At 47.3% G+C, this 18123-nt stretch overlaps 1 protein-coding gene across 1 annotated transcript; it reads right to left on the bottom strand.

Annotated features, from left to right (window-relative positions):
* Positions 1 to 14170: 14170 nt before the first annotated feature.
* On the bottom strand, positions 14171 to 14839 carry LOC136536288 (uncharacterized). Its single transcript, XM_066528634.1, has 2 exons — positions 14615 to 14839; positions 14171 to 14509 (listed from the first exon to the last, which is right to left on the bottom strand). Exons 1-2 carry the CDS (start codon positions 14837 to 14839, stop codon positions 14171 to 14173), a joined length of 564 nt encoding a protein of 187 aa, XP_066384731.1.
* Between the last annotated feature and the right edge of the window lie 3284 nt (positions 14840 to 18123).

Below are 18123 nucleotides of genomic sequence, written 5' to 3'. Positions count from 1 at the left end.
AATCACGTAGATATCACTATCACATAAATATATCACATAAATGTAGTTCGATGCATGAAAGTAAACACATGAATGCATAATAGTGTATCACACATAAAAACCAAATATAATAGATAAGCTAAACTCCCCCTAGATATGTCGCTCCCCCTAAGTCTAACATACTCAATTCCTCTCCTTCTTTGGCGTCAAACACCAAAACCTACGGGTCGGTCAACGGGGCTTTAGTGGACGAGTCAGGCGCTGAGGTACGAGGAGCGAGCTGGAACTGTGTGCCATCATCATCTGATCTTGAGCTCTGAGTTGTCTGACCCTCTATAGCTAGAAGCGATGCTAAAGTGGTCTAGGTCGGATCAGGGACTGGTGCGACCTGAGACTCTATAGATATGACTGTAGCAGGCAGCTCTAATGATGCAACTAAAGAAGGGAGCGTCTCTATAGTCCCGATAATAGGTGCAATTATGGAAAGACCCGGGACATGTAGATATGGCAAAGTCGGCTGCCCTGTTAACTCACTAAAGGTAACACTAAGGCTCCTAGAGACTGTAGTATCTGGCACAAGCAGTAAGGAAGTCTGAGCCGGTGTGAAGCCCATCTAAAAAGGTGTGAACTGTGGGGCTGGCACTGGCGAGGCAAACCACTAGGACACCTGCTCTGTAGGTGAAGCAAACTAGGTAGTAGTCTGTCCCACTAGGCTATACAACTAGAGTCATAGAAGTGGTGGCAGGTTGGCCGATCTAGGGTGAAGGCTGTGGAGGTGGAGCCCCAATAGCTATCACAACATGCTGCATAAATGCAAGAAGCTGCTGCTGCATGAGGAGCTGCTACTGGTGCATGGCCTACTGCTGCTGCTATGGCTGTATAGCCTGCTGCTACTGCTATATAGCCTGCTGATGTCGCTAGAACACATCCTGCCTAGTCTGGAAGATTGAAAATGTAGCAGCGGTCTCCTAGGCCTGGCGAGCCTGATCCTACCTCATCCGCTCAAGGATAGTGAGTAGAGCGGGGTCTATCTGTGGTGCAGGTGGAGCTAAACTGGAGCTACTGGCCTCATGGTCATGTCATCGTGGAGGCATATGAGGGATAGCCTAGTAGTCATCATTTGAGCTATCACTAGGGTTGCTCTCGACCATCCCCTCCTACTGAGCATCGAACTGCTCCTCCTCTATAGCTGCTATGCCCTTGATGGTCTCATCCTACTAGGCTGAAGTCTCTGGCACCTCTGGACAACGGCGTGGCTAGCTAGGTGGCCTCACTACACTGTGACGAAGCATCTGAGTCATGTTGTATGCAGGGAACTCTGTAGTAGTACCACTATACTCTACTAGCATCTCTAGAGGCCTCACTATCACTGCCCTATGAATCAAGAATGTAATCTAGTGAGCATAGGGCAACTGTTGGTGACCTCTGAACCACTCTGCAATAGTAGCCTCCATCTTTGATAGTAGGAGATCCCAAATATCAAATATAGTCTGCTGCATTAGAGAGTTCAGTAGCCATAAATATATGTGAGTCATGCCCTCGCGATATCCCATCCTTGAAAGTAGGGTCCTCCTCATAATAGCATCAAGCACTCTAGCTGTAGGAGTGAGGTCTCTGGGTGTCCTGCTCGATCCCTCGCAGAAAGGCTCTGTGAAGCAATGGCGGACTAGATCTGTAGGGGGCACAAGACCACCGTGAGGGCGTCTGGGAGGCTCTATCTGTCCATAGCACACCTCATATAGCCAGATGGTCTGCTCCTAAAGCCTGAGTATCTTGCTGACCCTAAAGCTCATCAGCCTATAGTCTCTGCCTCTAAAAGCAAAATGTATAAATCTATGCTGTGGGTCAATCTAAAGTGTAGCATAGAACTCACGGACCCAAGATAGAACATATAAGCCTATCTGTCTGAGTAAGTCTATCAGCCCTGGCAAGTAGGATAGGTAAGGGTGAATATGCTCTCCAACTGCTGCTACAATGGACTCAATGTTGCACACCCTCTGTGATCTAAATACAGCCCCACTGTTAAGATATGCATGATAAAAATCCTGCTACAGGGGTGTGTAGAAGCCCTCTGATGCACGCTCATCCCACCTCGGCGGAAAACCACTCCTCAAACTGAACAAATCTGAGCTGCTGCACCTGCTTGCCCATGGCGGCCCTCAAATCTAAGTGAGTCACTAGAGGCAGACCCTGTGGTCTAGGTGGCAGACGAGAACCCCTCCGCTATGTCTCTGCCCTTGGTGTCACCTGGGTACGAGTATGACCAGAGCGACGTAACTATGGCTGAGGTGCCAGCTCTGTCTCCTCAGACTACACTCCCTCTAGAGCCTGCTCTGCTGGTTGTGGCTCCTGTTGTGACTCCCCCTGAGGCTAACTCTCATCAATAGCGACACACCATCCTCCAACCATGGTTGTCCCAGCTAGACCACCATGACGGCGCTCAACCTCTTGGACAGCGGCCCTCTAAGTTGGAGAAAGCTGCTCTGCAATCACTACACCACTCCTAGCACCTCCTGTCTCTGCATGCTCTGTGGCTGCTACAACTACGGTTGCTCTAGCTATATTGGCATCTAGATACTTGTGCTTCTTCGTTGCAAGCTTCTTTGTCACCTTGCCTTTTGCATCAGTAGGCAAGCGAGGCAGACGCCTCGGATCCTCATCACCTAGACCACCACTGGCATTCTTGACATGGGCCATCTAAAATGAACTGCTGCCTCTGACAAAGATCAACTGCCAACTGTCACTTCTGAGGCTTGGCCTCGATCCGTACTCGCGAGCTTGGCCCCGAGTTGACTGACAACTACCAAGATGACCTCAGAAACACCGACTCGCTACACGTTAGAATAGATCGGATATATGAATAATTACAATATATCTAGAGATACGAAACCCTAAGAAGCAAGCAATAGATACGAAATTGGAAACGAGGGCTTACTACCTAATGAATCGACGATTCGAAAAGAAGAGGAACGGCAATCGGGGAACCACCGGGAGGCACTATGAAGCTGGGGTTCGCAATGCACAGTAGATTGGCGGCATAGTGATGGCGCTGTTGAGCTACGGGCGGCGGTGCAACATGGTGGCATGCGAGCACGGGCATAGGGCACGAACAGCGAAGCGAGGAGGTGTAGATCAGGGAGGATGCGGTGGTGAGCAGCGGCGCGTGGGCGCTGGAGCAGGGTGGTGCTGGATGTAGAGCACGGCGGCGAGGGATTGCTATGGGCATGGGCATGGACGGCGTGGTGAACGACACGGTGGTGCACGGGCAGCTCTGGCATAGGAAGGCGACATGAGGCTATGCAGCATGGGCGCTAGAGCTTGTGGTGGCTAGGGCACAGGCGCGGGCAATGGCGAGCTCAAGGCGAGGTGGAGATGTCGGCATAGTGCGGGATGTGGGATAGGTCACGGCATGTACGGTGGTTATATGGTGGCCCCCAGCGAGACAAAAAAGGAAACAGAGAAGAAGTCCTGAACCCGCATGATTTCAACTGATCGGACGCTCCGATGGCAACGACTGGACGCTGCCACCCAAAGTCCGATCGATTCTAGAGAGGTCCACAGCCCCTAGAATCATGACTGGATGCTTTCGATCACCACTGATCGGACGCAGCCAGAGTTCGGTCCAACTTGTCTTCATCGTCTTCGATCGACCGGACACAGGAACGCCTTCTGACCAGACGATGGACAGTAGAGTCCGGTCACTCCTTTGTAGCAAGGTTCCTATGAACTGATCGGACGCTAGACATTAGAGTCCGGTGCAGCATTCGATCACTCTTTTCCAGCAAATCTTCAAAGTTCATTCATGCTGCCTGTTCCCAATCATGTTCCAACTTTAATAAGATCAAATAAACACCAATTGGGACTGATGTGAGTGACCTCTCTCAAACCCTCAAAATTTTTAAAGTATTTTGCCTTCGGTTATAATTCTTTTTAAGAAAATAGGCAATAAGAGGGCAATTGAAGAGAAACGACAAAACAACATTCATGCATATGCAATGCAATACTTGAAAGTAAATCTAGTTGCTTGTCAAGTTTGATCCAAGGTTAAGCTTCTTCACTCGTTTTTCGGTGGTTATCTTAACCATGTTAGACAAGCCCTACATGCATTACCATAAATTAAACATGTTGTATATTACAATGCAATGCAAGGGACAACACAAGCTCATTTTCTAGTGAAGTTACTAAAATCAAGAACATTGAGCTCATTCCGCAATCTACAAAATGTTGCCTCATCTAGCGGTTTAGTGAAGATATCCACCAATTGATCCTCGGTCCTTACACCTTCTAATGCTATATCATTCTTAGCAACATGATCTCTAAGAAAGTGATGGCGGATATCTATGTGCTTGGTGCGAGAGTGTTGAATCAGATTATTTGTAAGTTTTACTGCACTTTCATTGTCGCTCAAAAGAGGTACTTTTTCTAGAACTACATAGTCTAGCAAAGTTTGTTTCATATAAAGTATTTGTGCACAACAAGCACCCATGGCAATGTATTCCGCTTTGGTGGTGGACAATGCCACACTATTTTATTTCTTGGAGGACCAAGACACAAGTGATCTACCAAGAAAATGACACCCTCTGGATGTGCTTTTTCTATCAACTTTACAACCGGCATAATTCAAATCGGAATAGTCAACTAATTCAAATATAGCTCCTTTGGGATACCAAAGGCCAATGCTTGGTGTGTGCTTAAGATATCTAAGGATTCTTTTAACGGCAATCAAATGAGTTTCCTTAGGATTAGCTTGAAATCTAGCACACATACACACACTAAACATGATGTCGGGCCTAGATGCGGTTAAATATAACAAGCTATTAATCATAGAGCGGTAGAGAGTTTGATCAACCGTGTTACCTCCCTTATCTAGGTCGAGATGTCCATTTGATGGCATTGGTGTCTTGATTGGCTTACATTCATCTATCTTGAATCTCTTGAGAAGATCATTTGTATATTTCTCTTGAGAGATGAAAATCCCTTCTCTTATTTGCTTGACTTGAAAACCAAGAAAGAATGTAAGCTCTCCAATCATTGACATCTCGAGCTCCTTCGACATCAATTCACCAAACTCTTTGCAAGAGTCTTCATTTGATGATCCAAAGATGATATCATCAACATACACTTGACAAATGAAGATATGTCCATCAAGCTTCTTGGTGAATAGTGTGGTGTTGACCTTCCCAATGGTGAAGCCCTTCTCAATGAGGAAGTCTCGAAGACGCTCATACCAAGTTCTTGGGGCTTGTTTAAGCCCATATAACACCTTGGACAACCTATAAACATGATTAGGATATCTAGGGTCTTCAAACCTGGGAGGTTGATCAATATAGACTAGTTCATTAATAAAGCCATTTAAAAATGCACTTTTCACATCCATTTGATATAGTTTTATTTCATGATGTGATGCATATGCAAGGAGGATATGAATGTCTTCTAGTCTTGCAACCGGTGCAAAGGTCTCTCCAAAATCCAAACCTTCAACTTGAGAGAACCCCTTTGCAACTAGTCTTGCCTTGTTCCTCACAACAACACCTTGATCATCCTGCTTATTGCGGAACACCCACTTTGTTCCAATGACTCTTGCGCCTTGTGGTCTTTCTTCAAGAGTTCAAACTTCATTGCGGGTGAAGTTGTTCAACTCTTCATGCATGGCATTTATCTAATCCGGATCTTGAAGAGCTTCTTCTACCTTAGTAGGCTCAAAGCAAGAGACAAAAGAGTGATGTTTAATAAATGAAGCAAGCTTTTGAGAGCGAGTCATTACTCCCTTTGATGGACTCCCTATGATGAAATCTTGTGGATGAGCTTGTAGTAGAGGTGAATTTCTTCTATCAACCACTTGAGGGGGAGGTTGTGGAGCATCAACATCTTGTGCTTGTACCACCATTTGCTCATGGGAGACATGAGTGTCTTCATTTTCTACTCTCCCATCTTTTTCACCATCTTGTGGCACACTTGATGAAGAAGGTGGATTGATCACTTGTACATCATCTTCATCATCATTAGGCTTGATGTCTCTAATTAGAATATTCTTCATGGCCTCCCTCAATGGTTCATCACCTATATCATCAAGATTCTCATGTGCTCCTTGGGAGCTATTAGATTCATTAAATTCCACATCATATGTTTCTTCAACCAAGCCGGTGGCATGATTAAATACTCTATATGCTTTGGACTTTGATGAGTAACCAACAAGAAAACCAATATCACAATGTCTTTGAAACTTCCCTAGGTGTTGCCGCTTCTTGTAGATGTAGCATTTGCAACCAAACAATCTAAAGAAGGAGACATTTGGCTTCTTTCCATTGAGCAACTCATAAGGTGTCTTGCCAAGAATCTTTTGAAGGAATAGGTGGTTGGATGCATAGCATGCAGTATTGATAGCTTCTGCCCATAGAGCTTCGGGAGTGTTGTACTCATCAAGCATTGTTCTTGCAAGGGTGATCAATGTCCAGTTTTTTTTCTCTCAACTACACCATTTTGTTGAGGAGTATATGTTGTGGAGACCTCATGTTTGATCCCAATTTCATTACAATAGGCTTCTATGTTAGTGTTGTCAAATTCTTTGTCGTTGTCACTTTTAATCTTCTTGAGCTTCACTTCAAATTTATTTTGTGCTCTCTTGCCAAACTTCTTGAAGCATGATTCAACTTCGGATTTGTCATGAAGGAAGAACACCCATGTGTATCTTGAATAGTCATCAACAATCACATGACAATAAAGATTTCTTCCCAAACTCTTGTATGTTGTTGGTCCAAATAAGTCCATGTGAAGGAGCTCTAGCACTCTTGTGGTTGACATGAAAGCTTTTGTAGGATGAGCATTTGCAACTTGCTTGCTGGCTTGACATGCACTACAAAGCTTGTCCTTCTCAAACTTCACATCCTTCAACCCTCTCACCAAATCATTCTTCATTAGCTTCTTGAGTGAGCTCATCCCAACATGAGCAACTCTTCTATGCCATAGCCACCCAAGTGTTGTTTTGGTGAATAGGCATGTCTTCAAGTTAGCATCTTCGGAGGTGAAGTCCAATAGATATAGGTTGTTGTATCTAAATCCTTTGAATATCACTTGATCATCATCCTTCTTAGATACAACAACTTCCTTCTCGATAAACAAGTATTGAAAGCCAAGATCACACAATTATCCAACGGATAGCAAGTTGAAACTCAATGAAGCAACATATAACACATTTAAGATTGAATGATCATTTGATATTGCCACTTTGCCCAATCCTTTAACCTTGCCCTTTGAATTATCTCCAAATGTGATTCTTTCTTGTCCATCTACTTCTTCATCTAGTGAGGTGAACATATGAGGATCACTAGTCATATATTGTGTGCAACCACTATCAATTATCCAATGACTTCCACCAGTCTTGTAGTTCACCTACACACAAGAGATCAAGCTTTAGGAACCCAAACTTGTTGAGGGCCCTTCACCTTCTCAACAAGTGACTTTGCTACCTAAATTTTCATAGGCCTATTCTTGTTGGGAGGTCCTAAGAACATGACTTTCATCTTTCCACTAGAATCCTTTCTAAGCATGTAATGAGCATTGAAAGCAAAAGGTCTAGCATGCTTAGGCAAGGGTTGTGGTGGTGGAGTTTGACACTCATGGGCAAAGTGGCCTTCTTGTCCACACTCAAAACATCTCTTTGGCTTTGGCTTTGACTTGTGTTGTTGTTGAGCTTGAGCCTTCTTCTCTTGGTTTGCCAAGTACCCAATACCACTTCTATCCATCTTCATAACGGTGTTCATTAGTAGCTCACTTTGAAGATGCTTGCCTCTTGTAAATTTGCCCAATCTAATCTTAAGATGCTCTTTCTCCAACTTGAGCTTCTTGTTCTCTTCCTTGAGTGCATCATTGTTTTTCTCTTCCTTGAGTTTCTTATTCTCTTCTTTGAGCTTCTCATTCTCAAGAATCAAGTCACAATCATGATCAAGAGTTTCTAGCACTATAGTGTTGGTGGTTTTGAGCTCTTCAAGATCTTTCTTTAGCTTTTCATTGTCATTCTTGAGCTTGACATACTCATCATAATTATCGGTCTCAACCACTTGCTTGCCGTTGCTACTAGAACTTTGCTCAATGCTCTCAATGATCAAATCATCACATGATGTAGCTATATCAATCTTAACAACATCGTTAGTAGCATCATGTGGCTCATTGGATAAAAATTCTTGAGCAATGACAAGATTATTATGATTAATCTTAGGATTGGTATATTCATCTTTTAGCATATTATGGCTAATGATGAGATCATTGTGTATCCTCTCAAGTTTATCATGTTTATCTTTAAGCTCTTTCTTAGAAGATTTGAGCTCCTTGAGTTTGGATGACATAGCATCATTTGCTTCTCTAAGCTCAACACTAGCCTTTTCGGCTACATCATATTTAGCTAAAAGAGAATCATTCTTAGCTTCTAGCTTGTCATTTTTAGCTCTAGTCTTTCTAATGATATTAGTATATTGATTTAGCAATTTAACAAGATCATCATATGAAGGTGTTTCATATTCATCATCGTCACTATCACTATCACTATCATCATTGTTAGCATGATCATCACCACTACTATCATCATCATTTGATACCTTGTGTTCACCTTTGGCCATAAGGCATAGGTGTGTAGAGGATGATGGCGGTGGTGTCGGTGAAGATGATGAAGAGTCAATCACAATGGTGGCCACCTTCTCATTATCACTATCATCATCGGATGAGCAACTTGATGAATCAATGTCCGTGAGCCAATCACCGACGATGTATGCCTTGCCATTCTTCTTTTTCTTGTCAAAGTCCTTCTTGCCATCCTTCTTCTTATATGGCTTGTTTTTCTTCTTCTCATCTTCTTCTTCATTACTTGAGTCATCTTTCTTGCCCTTGTACTTGTCCTTGTGCTTGTCTTTCTTGGGCTTTGTGCATTGGTGTGCTAGATGACCAAGTTCTTCACAATTATAGCAATCCATCTCCGAGATTGGCTTCCTTCTAGAGCAAGCGAAGAACTTCTTTTTCTTGCCATCAAACTTGATGCCACTCTTGTTAAGCTTCTTTAGCATCTTGGCGATTCTTCTCACCATGAGAGCAAGACTTGCATCATCAATTTCATCATCACTTGAGCTCTCATACTCAAGCCTTGCTTTGCCCTTCTCTTGGCTAGCTTTGAATGCTAAGTCCTTGTATTTCTTCTTAGTAGAGGATGAGCCATCTTGTGATATGATGTGCATGTACATCTCATGAGCATTGATCTTTCCCAAGATTTGTGTCGGTGTAGTGGTGGAAAGATCACCTTGATGAAGCACAGTCATAATATGCCCATATTTGTCAATGGGGAGGACACTCAAAATCTTTCTTACAACGTTGGATGGTTGCATTTGAGTAAGTCCAAGCCCATTGACTTTCTCTATAAGAATATTCAAGCATGAGTACATTTCATTAGCACTCTCTTTAGGAAGCATTTCAAATGAATTTAGCTTTTTCATGACAAGATGATAGTGTTCCTCATGCTCGCTCTTTGTTCCCTCATGGAGCGCACAAATATCCGACCATAGTGCATGGGCATCTTTGTGGTTCCTCACCCGGTTGAACACATCTTTGCAAAGGCCTCTAAAGATGGTGTTTCGAGCCTTTGCATTCCATTTCTCATAATTCACCTTATCACCTTGTAGGTGTGTGGCATCTCGAAGTTTTGGGAAGCCTTGTGAGGTGGCTCTAAGTATTCCAACATCTAGAGCTTCTAAATATGCCTCCATGTGAATTTTCCAATAAGGAAAATCATCCCCCTCAAAGATAGGAGGAGGTCTATCCCTGTGAGACATCTTTCTCTAGGTGGTTAAGCCTAAATACGTGAGCACGAGGCTCTGATACCAATTGAAAGGATCAAGATGCCCAAGAGGGGGTGAATTGGGCTAATTCTAAATTTCTTTGTAATAATTAAACCCTATAGTTAGCCCAACTTCACCCCTTGTGCCTAGAAAGTGTTTCTGATGTTCTACCCCATAAAAAGTCTTGCAACCTAAGTTCCAATCCTACTCTAGCATGGCAATTCTATGAATGTGAAGACAAGAATTGAATTGCTCAAAGTAAATGCTCAAAATAAAGAGAGAAGGAGGAACGCGGCGATGTTTTGCCGAGGTACCGGAGAGTCGCCACTCCCCACTAGTCCTCGTTAGAGCACCCGCACAAGGGTGTAGCTCCCCCTTGATCCGCGCAAGGATCAAGTGCTCTCTACGGGTTGATTTTTTGACACTCCGTCGCGGTGAATCACCCACAACCGCTTACAACTTGAGTTGGGTCATCCACAAGCTCCGCTGGATGATCACCAAGCTCCCAATCACCACCAAGCCGTCTAGGTGATGGAGATCACCAAGAGTAACAAGCATGAACTCTCACTTGACCACGACAATCCTAATGAGAAGGGTGGATGCACACTTTGCTACTCTTGCTTTCACTAATGAGGTCTCACTCTTGGATTCTCAAATCTTAATCACCTTACTAGGACCTTGCTCTTCTTGACACTCTCAAGGGTGTTTCTCAACTGTTGGAGTGAGCAAAAGTACCCCTTCATATGAATGGAGGAAGTATTTATACACCCGTGTTCAAAACAAACCGTTATGTGCCTCTGCGGGGTGACCGGACGCTCTGATCAAGTTGACTGGATGCTCCGATCAGTTCTCCCTAACTTCCAGTGTTTAAGTTGTGACTAGATGCTGGACAGCATCCGGTCAGCACTTGACCAAACGCGTCTGGTCATGATTTTCCCTCTCTGGAACCTTACTGGAGTCGATCGGACGCTGGGACCCAGCATCCGGTCACTCACCTCTCAACGTCCGGTCACGCCAAACAATAATACCTTGATCAAATGAACTGACCGGACTCTGCGCCAGCGTCCGATCACATCGAAACCAGTGTCCGGTCAGCATTTGACCCTCTATTCACTTCTAACTCGCAATCATATGTGAATGACGTTTGCTCCAATTGATCTAAGGACTTTTTAGGAGCTACCTAGTGCTAGATTTAGCAAGTGTGCACCACACCTAACCCACTAGACTTACCTAGGTCAAGCTACCCATCCATACCCCCCTTAATAGTACGACCAAAGGAAAAACAAAGTCCTAAACTACTCTAAGTGTCTCTCCAACTCCAAACGACACTTAGAACTAGTCCATCCTTAACCTTGTCATCTATCCTTTGAAAACCAAAACGATTTCGTAGGGGCATGACAATCATGATTGCCTAATCAATCTCCATTACCATGACCTAACTTAATTGCCTCTGTAAAACACACGTTAGTCATAGTAATTATGTATTGTCATTAATCACCGAAACCTAACTAGGGGCCTAGATGCTTTCATAAGGGATCGGGCGAGATGGACTCGTAGACCCAGGCATCGGGCGTAGCCAAGGCATGAGAGGGATTGACCGAGATAGAGTCATGAATCTAGGCGTCGGTCATGCTGAGGCATTTGGACATGCCGAGGCGTTTGGATGTAGGCGTTGTGCACAACGAGGGATCGGTCGAGCCAGAGTCATGGATCCAGGCGCTGGGTGCAACGAGGGATCAAGCGAGTCAGAGCCACATATCCAGGCGCTGTGCGTAGCGAGGGATCAAGCAAGTTGAAGTCATGGATCCAGGCGTCGGACGTGCCGAGGCGTTGGGCATTCTGAGCACCTAAGCCTCGTTGGGCTTGGTAGGGGTCAGTCGAGTTTCATGCATTACCCTGTCCGCGGTTTCTTGCAATTGGAGAGGATGAGCTAACGTCCCCTGCCTCAATGGCTCGAGTGGTGCACTCGGTGAGCTCGCTAACGGGTACGTTTGAGTGTAATCTAGGTTCGTCATTTGTGATGGGGTCAGCATAGCCCTCATGTGGTATTCCATTGCTCCTTAACCCACAACTCGGTAGATGCCTGGATCGTTCGAGAGACTGACCCGGGTGGCCCGCTGGCCTCCCCTCGATGGAGATTTGGTGGGAATGGTTCGAGGTTAGGATCGAATGAGAAGGTTGAGATGACCTTGTTTGCTTTAGAGCGGACTGGGTGAGGGCCGCTCGAGGCTCATCTGTGTTTTCTCCCCTGGCTCTGTTTGATGCAGGATGGCCTCGAGCCCTTCGTGGGTCGGCCTTTGAACCCTGGTCGGTCGTTGCTCATGTTGAATGAGGCAACTACCGCTTCATGACGCAACATGGAGCGTTGTGATGCATTTAACTGTATATGCGATGCTTTGGATGTATGGAATGAATGAATGCGTGCATGGATGAATGAATGTTCATATAAAGAAATAGTGAGGGTTGGTAATGTTACCTTGATGACTCGAGTGATGGGGTTTGAGGAGCTCCTATCAGATATGTCCGATCGGGATCCACGCTCGTCATTCATGACGGAGTTGGCATGGCTCACATGGGGCATCCCTCTGCTCCTTACCTGCCTCTCAAAGTGTGCCTAAGCTATCCGATTGACTCAGGAAGCCCGATGGTCTCTCCTAGGTGGAGATCCCATAGTTGGGCCTTTTCAAGTCCTGCCTAGGAAGGTGGAGAGCCACCTGCACGCAGTTGCGTCTTCTTTCTCACGTCCGGTGTGCGGTAGTGGTGGGCCATACCTAGGCCATGTCCCATCTAACCAGGCACTGTCTCATCGGGCAGGGTGTGTCCCATCGGTTAGGGTGCGTCCCTTTGTATCCCATCCACATTGAATGGGGGAAGGGAAAGGTTTTTTCACCCCAATCGCTCGCATTTCCCAACTGTTGCGCCTTCTCTTTAAATAGGGGAAGCGACAGGGCTTCTCACCACAATTCTTTGCCTATTCTCCAACTGCAGCCTCTCCTCCTTCCTTCTCACCAAGAGTGTTTGTGTGCCATGGCGGTTCCTAAGTGAGAAAGAGGGTAAGCGAGCGGGAGAACTCATAGATCTATTCGTGAATCCGGAGCGCAATGTTGAGCTAGAGGCCACTCAAGGTGGTGCTAGCCGCCTTCATCGAGAAGGGACTGCTTCCGCCAAAGGAAATGGCGCACTAGATCCTGTGAGAACTCCTTGATGAGCGAGGCCTAGAGCTACAGCGCCTCAATCCAACTGGGGTGCTGCGTGTCGTCAGCTTCATCATTGTCTGTGAGGCCTTCTTCGAGATGGAGTCGTACGTGGACTTTTTCGGCAGATCTTCCCCGAGTGAGCCTTGTCGGAGGGAAAGCCACCTAGGATCGCGCCGGTGGGGGTTTCGCCCCTACAGCTGCTCAGGTCAACCAGTTCATAAAGTTTGATGAGATGTCAGAGACATCCACCAGCCATGGTGGCCATACTTTGGCAGGCAGCGTCCCTAGCCAAGGGCTGCCCTATCTGTATGGGAAAGTCTAGAGCTCCATTTTCTTCTATTGAGCATCTATGGGGGCGACGCCCTTGAGGTACCCGTTGTGCTTCGCCAGAGTCAAGGGAGCAGAACCAGGCAGGGCCTTTGCGAGCATGACTGAAGGCGTGCATCAAGAAGATGTCACCCAGCCTATGGATAGAGTAGAGGTCGGGTCAGAAGCTCTGTCTGAGCCAAGCATTGCCCCATCGAAGGGCGAGCAGCCTTTTATCTTTGCTGGTCGTGTTGTCAGCCGATGCCTCCTAGCGGCCACAGTAGAAGTAGCCAATAGATGTAATAGTTTAAGTTTGTGGGTGAGCCCCCATGTTTATAGTTGCTTTGACGAATACATCATTTTTCGTGTTTGTGATGAATTACTTCATTTGGGGAAGCTTGTCCCATTCGTTCCTTATTTTACCTTAGCATAGCTTTGTTTTTATTCTTTCTTTTTCATACCTATTCATTCCTCCCATAGGCTGCAACCTTAAGAGCCTAGGTGTGGCCCACGAGGCTCAGCCACCCGTAACCATAGGTTGGGGCAAGATGCGATCGGTTGGAATGTTGAAGCAAAGTTACGTAAGATAATTAAAGGAATAGACTACACTTTTGTTCAGGTAAAAAATGTATTTACCATATGATAGTAAACAAGAAGAGAGGTGGTATTGCACCTTCATGGAGCCCCTAAGCGACCCGGGCCAAAAGTGTTTGGGCCTGGGTGCTCTATAGGAGCGAACATTGAATGAAAAAATGGTAAGACTGAATTTTTAAGGGAAGAAACGATGTAACTGTTCGATGTTCCAAGTGTTGGTGAGAATGTTGCCATTGTCGTCCTTCAGTCGGTAGGTGCCCAATCGGATTACTTCGGTCACCGTATAGGGTCGATCCCCGCCGCCTTAGTTTCCTCGAGTGGGCAGAAGGCCATTGAGGAGGTTGGTTTGTTGTAGTCCAGGACTACTGGGGTCGACAACTCCCCAAGCCATGGGAGCTCAGAAGAGTTGATGACAGCAGTGGTGAGCTCGTAATGCTTGCGATCACACGTGAAGGCGTGCGAGAAGGTGCTACCCACAGTGATGATGCCGTTCGGTCCCAGCATCTTCAGCTTCAGGTAGGTGTAGTTGGGGACCGCCATGAAGTTGGCATAGCATGGCCGCCCCAAGATGGCGTGGTAAGACCCTGGGAAGTTCACCACCTCGAAGGTGAGCACCTTCGAGCGGAAGTTGGCTTGGTCACCAAATGTGACGGGCAGGTCGATCTACCCAAGCGGGTATGCCTGCGCTCCCGGGATCACGCCGTGGAAGGGAGAGCTCACTGGTCGAAGCTCCAACCAGGGGATGCGCTTGGTGTCGAGGGTGTCGATATAGAGGATGTTGAGGCCACTGCCTACGTCCATCAGCACCTTGGTGAGGCAGTTCTTGCGGACGATGGGGTCGATGATGAGCGAGTAGCGCCTCGGTCTAGCGATGTGGGACGGATGGTCTCTCTGATTAAAAGTGATCAGAGATTCCGACCTACGAAGGAAGGAGGGGACAGCCATTTCGGTGATGCACGCCTCTCGGTAGCGCACTTTGTGTTGGTGCTTGGAGTAGACGGCATCGGATCCGCCAAAGATCATGATGCATTCCTCAGGGTTGGGGAAGCTGTCTCCATCCTTGCCCGCCGCACCTCCTTTCTTGGCTGCTACCTCCTTGCCCTTTCCTTCTTTTGGCCCACCGGCCTATTGTAGGAAGCGCTTGAGGAGCTTACAGTCCTTGTAGAGGTGTTTGATTGGGTAAGCATGGTTGGTGCAGAGGCTATCCATGAGCTTCCAAAGTGGTCAGGCGGGCCCTGCTAGGGCTGCTTGCCCGTGCGATCAGCTACAGCGACCAACATGGGGTTGGCCGATCGATGTTGATTCTTTTTGTTCTTGTTGCCCCTCTATGTGGAGGGGCCCTCGTCTTGGTCCTCGTGCTTGGCCTTGCCTTTGTCCCGACCTCCATTGAAGACCGCTCCGACTGCCTCCTCACTGGAGGTGTGGTTCATGGCAACGTCGAGCAGGTCGCGGGTGGTTTGGGGCTTTAGGCAGCCAAGCTTGTGGATCAGGGACTCGTAGGTTGTCCTATAGAGGAATGTGCTGATGATGTCTGCGTCAACGACATCAGAAAGGGAGTTGCACGACTTTGAGAACCTGCAGATGTAATCCCATAGGGACTCACTAGGCTCCTACTAGCAGCTCTTGAGGTCCCAGGAGTTTTCGAGGTAGGCATCCGTCCCCTGGAAATTCTTGATGAAGACCCTCTTAAGGTCCGCCTAGTGGTCCCAGGCCATCTGGGCTAGGACTCCGATCGTTGGGTCAGTGACCATGCCTAGGGTGCGTCTCACCGGTCCCCTCGATGGTCTAGCCGGAGCTCATGTCGCCTGCTCTCACTGTTGCCCGATGGATGTCATCATCATGCCGGGCCTGACACCTATTGCTGATGACGCTATGAGCGTCTTGGTTCGGCCCAAGGCATTCGCGCATAGGCGGTCGGTGTGGAGCGGGTGCTGTGTCAGGTTGTGGTGTAGCTTTGCCCTCCTATTCTACACTTGGTGGCTGTAGTGGCGAGCGGATGGAGCGGTGCGACTGGTGCGTCCCCGCTCCCCTAGTGGGGAGAGAGGTCACGACTCGGTGGTGCGACATGGAGCTCTCCGCCTATTGAACGGCGGTGGTTTCCACCAGTGCCCGGAGGTTCCGGTGGATCGCCTGTTCCTAGGGGTTGTCTGGTTCGGGAAGGCCGCATAGGAGCATCACCGCCACGGCGATGTTTTGGCCAGCCCAAGTGAACTTTGGGGATCATTCCCCCCATCGATGATGTTGCGCTAGACCTAGCGGGCGTGACCCTGAGTGTCGCTCACCGGGTTATGCGCATGGGGCGCATCGTGGTGCGCCGAGCACGCTAGCGCAGGTGGTGGCTGGTTCTGTCGCCTTTGTCATAGCTCCTCGCCGTGCGCCTGTGCACATGCGAGGGCATCCATGCGAGGGTCTAGAGGTGTGTGGGTCTGTAGAGACTCTACTACCACCGGCAGCTATCCTAGGGCATCCACCATAGCGCACTCCTAGGACAGAGGGTGGCTAGGTGCCTCAATGTCACTGATGCTAGAGCCATCGCTCTCAACATCGTCATCTATGAGATCGTGGAAACAGGTGGGAGAGTGGTTTGCCATCCCCACAAATTCAGATGTGAGAGGGAGCGGCGCCAGCATCCTTCGGAGCCCCCGGGCGTATGCGTCCATGGGGGATGCAAGGCCGTAGGGGAACCGGTCGCATGGCGGTCATGGCAGGGACAACAGGGTCCCTCCGGAGAATCGGCGAAAGATAGTAAATAGCGAGTAAATAACAAAGCGTACATTACTCACATCAGGGTTTGAGCAGAGCGTATGCTCAAAACAAAGCGCAAGCGCCTCACCGTTGAAGTTGTCAGGAGTCCCAGACCCTACGGAGGGCACGCCTCCTCCGACGGTCACCGGAACAATTGCCTCCTCATGGAGGTGCAGCACACCGAGCCGGTCGACGATAAAGTCTAGGCTTCCAAAGAGGAAGGCCTAGGACGTCTCAAAGATGGGTGGAACCCACATCCCAACAGGTGGGAGTGCGGGAAACTCTAATGAGTCGAAGCGAGTTGCTTGAGCCCGCCATGGAAGAGATGGCAGAAAGATGGGCCATCCGATGACCAAAAGTGTGAACGTACGTGTAACACACCGGGTGTTTAAAATACTAAAACTGTCATATCATCATATGCATTGCAAGGCATTTGGCATTTGGTGAAAACTTTGAGATGCATACACTAAAACAAGTTTATATTCATGTGGTATGTGTTGAATTGTATTGTTTGGCTCAAGTTCAAAGTTTGTTTGGATTTTGAATTTTTCAATAAAACCCCGATTTTCAGCATTTAAATCCTACCCTGAAAATCCATTTCATAATCTAAGCATATTTTGGGGTTGATCCCAAAATAAAAAGTGTAGAGCTTGGCAAGTTAAGCAAAGTTTATTTTTGGAGTTTTTCAAGTTGTTTAGAAAAATTTTGAGTAATTCAAAAAGGCGTAATTCGTTAAATATCCCCTATTTGAATTTAAAAGATCGTTTCAAAATCTAGACCGAATTAGAAGATGGTTATAAAAGAAAGTTGTAGAACTTTTGGTTTTGAACAACTTTTGTTTTTGGAGATTTTTGAGTTGTTATGAAAATTTGAGAGTAATTTGTGAATTTTGGCGAATGGCAATTCTGTAATTTGGATGAACAGTGTCCACCGCCGAAGCTACATGGCCGGCGATCTTCGATTTGCTTCCAGGCGCGGTCGTGGCCGTCTTTGGCGTCGCGCTGGCGCGGTGAAGGCCACAGCGCAGCTTCCTTGAGCTTCTGAGCCGTGTTATTTGAACCGAGGCGCCGTCGTCGTCGTTTTTCTTCTTCCTCTGTTTTTCCCATCGCCACCGCCACAGCTCCGTCGAGCTCTCGCCGTCGACTTAGCGTCGTTGCCGTTTCGGCAAAGCATGCACCAGCTCTGCCGTATCCTGGCGCATCCAGCCAACCCACCAATTCAGCTAGTCTAAGTCAGGAACTCGAGTTGCATCGTCTTCTTCCTCGCGGCCGGCAACTCCTCCGCCGAGCGCGATTCGCCGCGGCCAGAGCTCCACGGTGCATCTTCGTCCCTGGTTTTGGCTGATTCTGTTTCGTCTCGATACTGTGGTGCTTACTCCATAATTGGTTGTTCATTTTGACCACTGCAGTCGCCGGTACACCATCGCCGACGACGTTTTGCTCCGCCGTGATCACCATGATCGTCGTCACGCCTCTCCGTTGCTT

Source organism: Miscanthus floridulus, chromosome 2 (assembly GCF_019320115.1).
Source record: "Miscanthus floridulus cultivar M001 chromosome 2, ASM1932011v1, whole genome shotgun sequence".
NCBI classification, from domain to species: domain Eukaryota; kingdom Viridiplantae; phylum Streptophyta; class Magnoliopsida; order Poales; family Poaceae; genus Miscanthus; species Miscanthus floridulus.
Note: the sequence above shows the minus strand (reverse complement) of the source record. Positions and strands in the feature narration are given on the sequence as shown.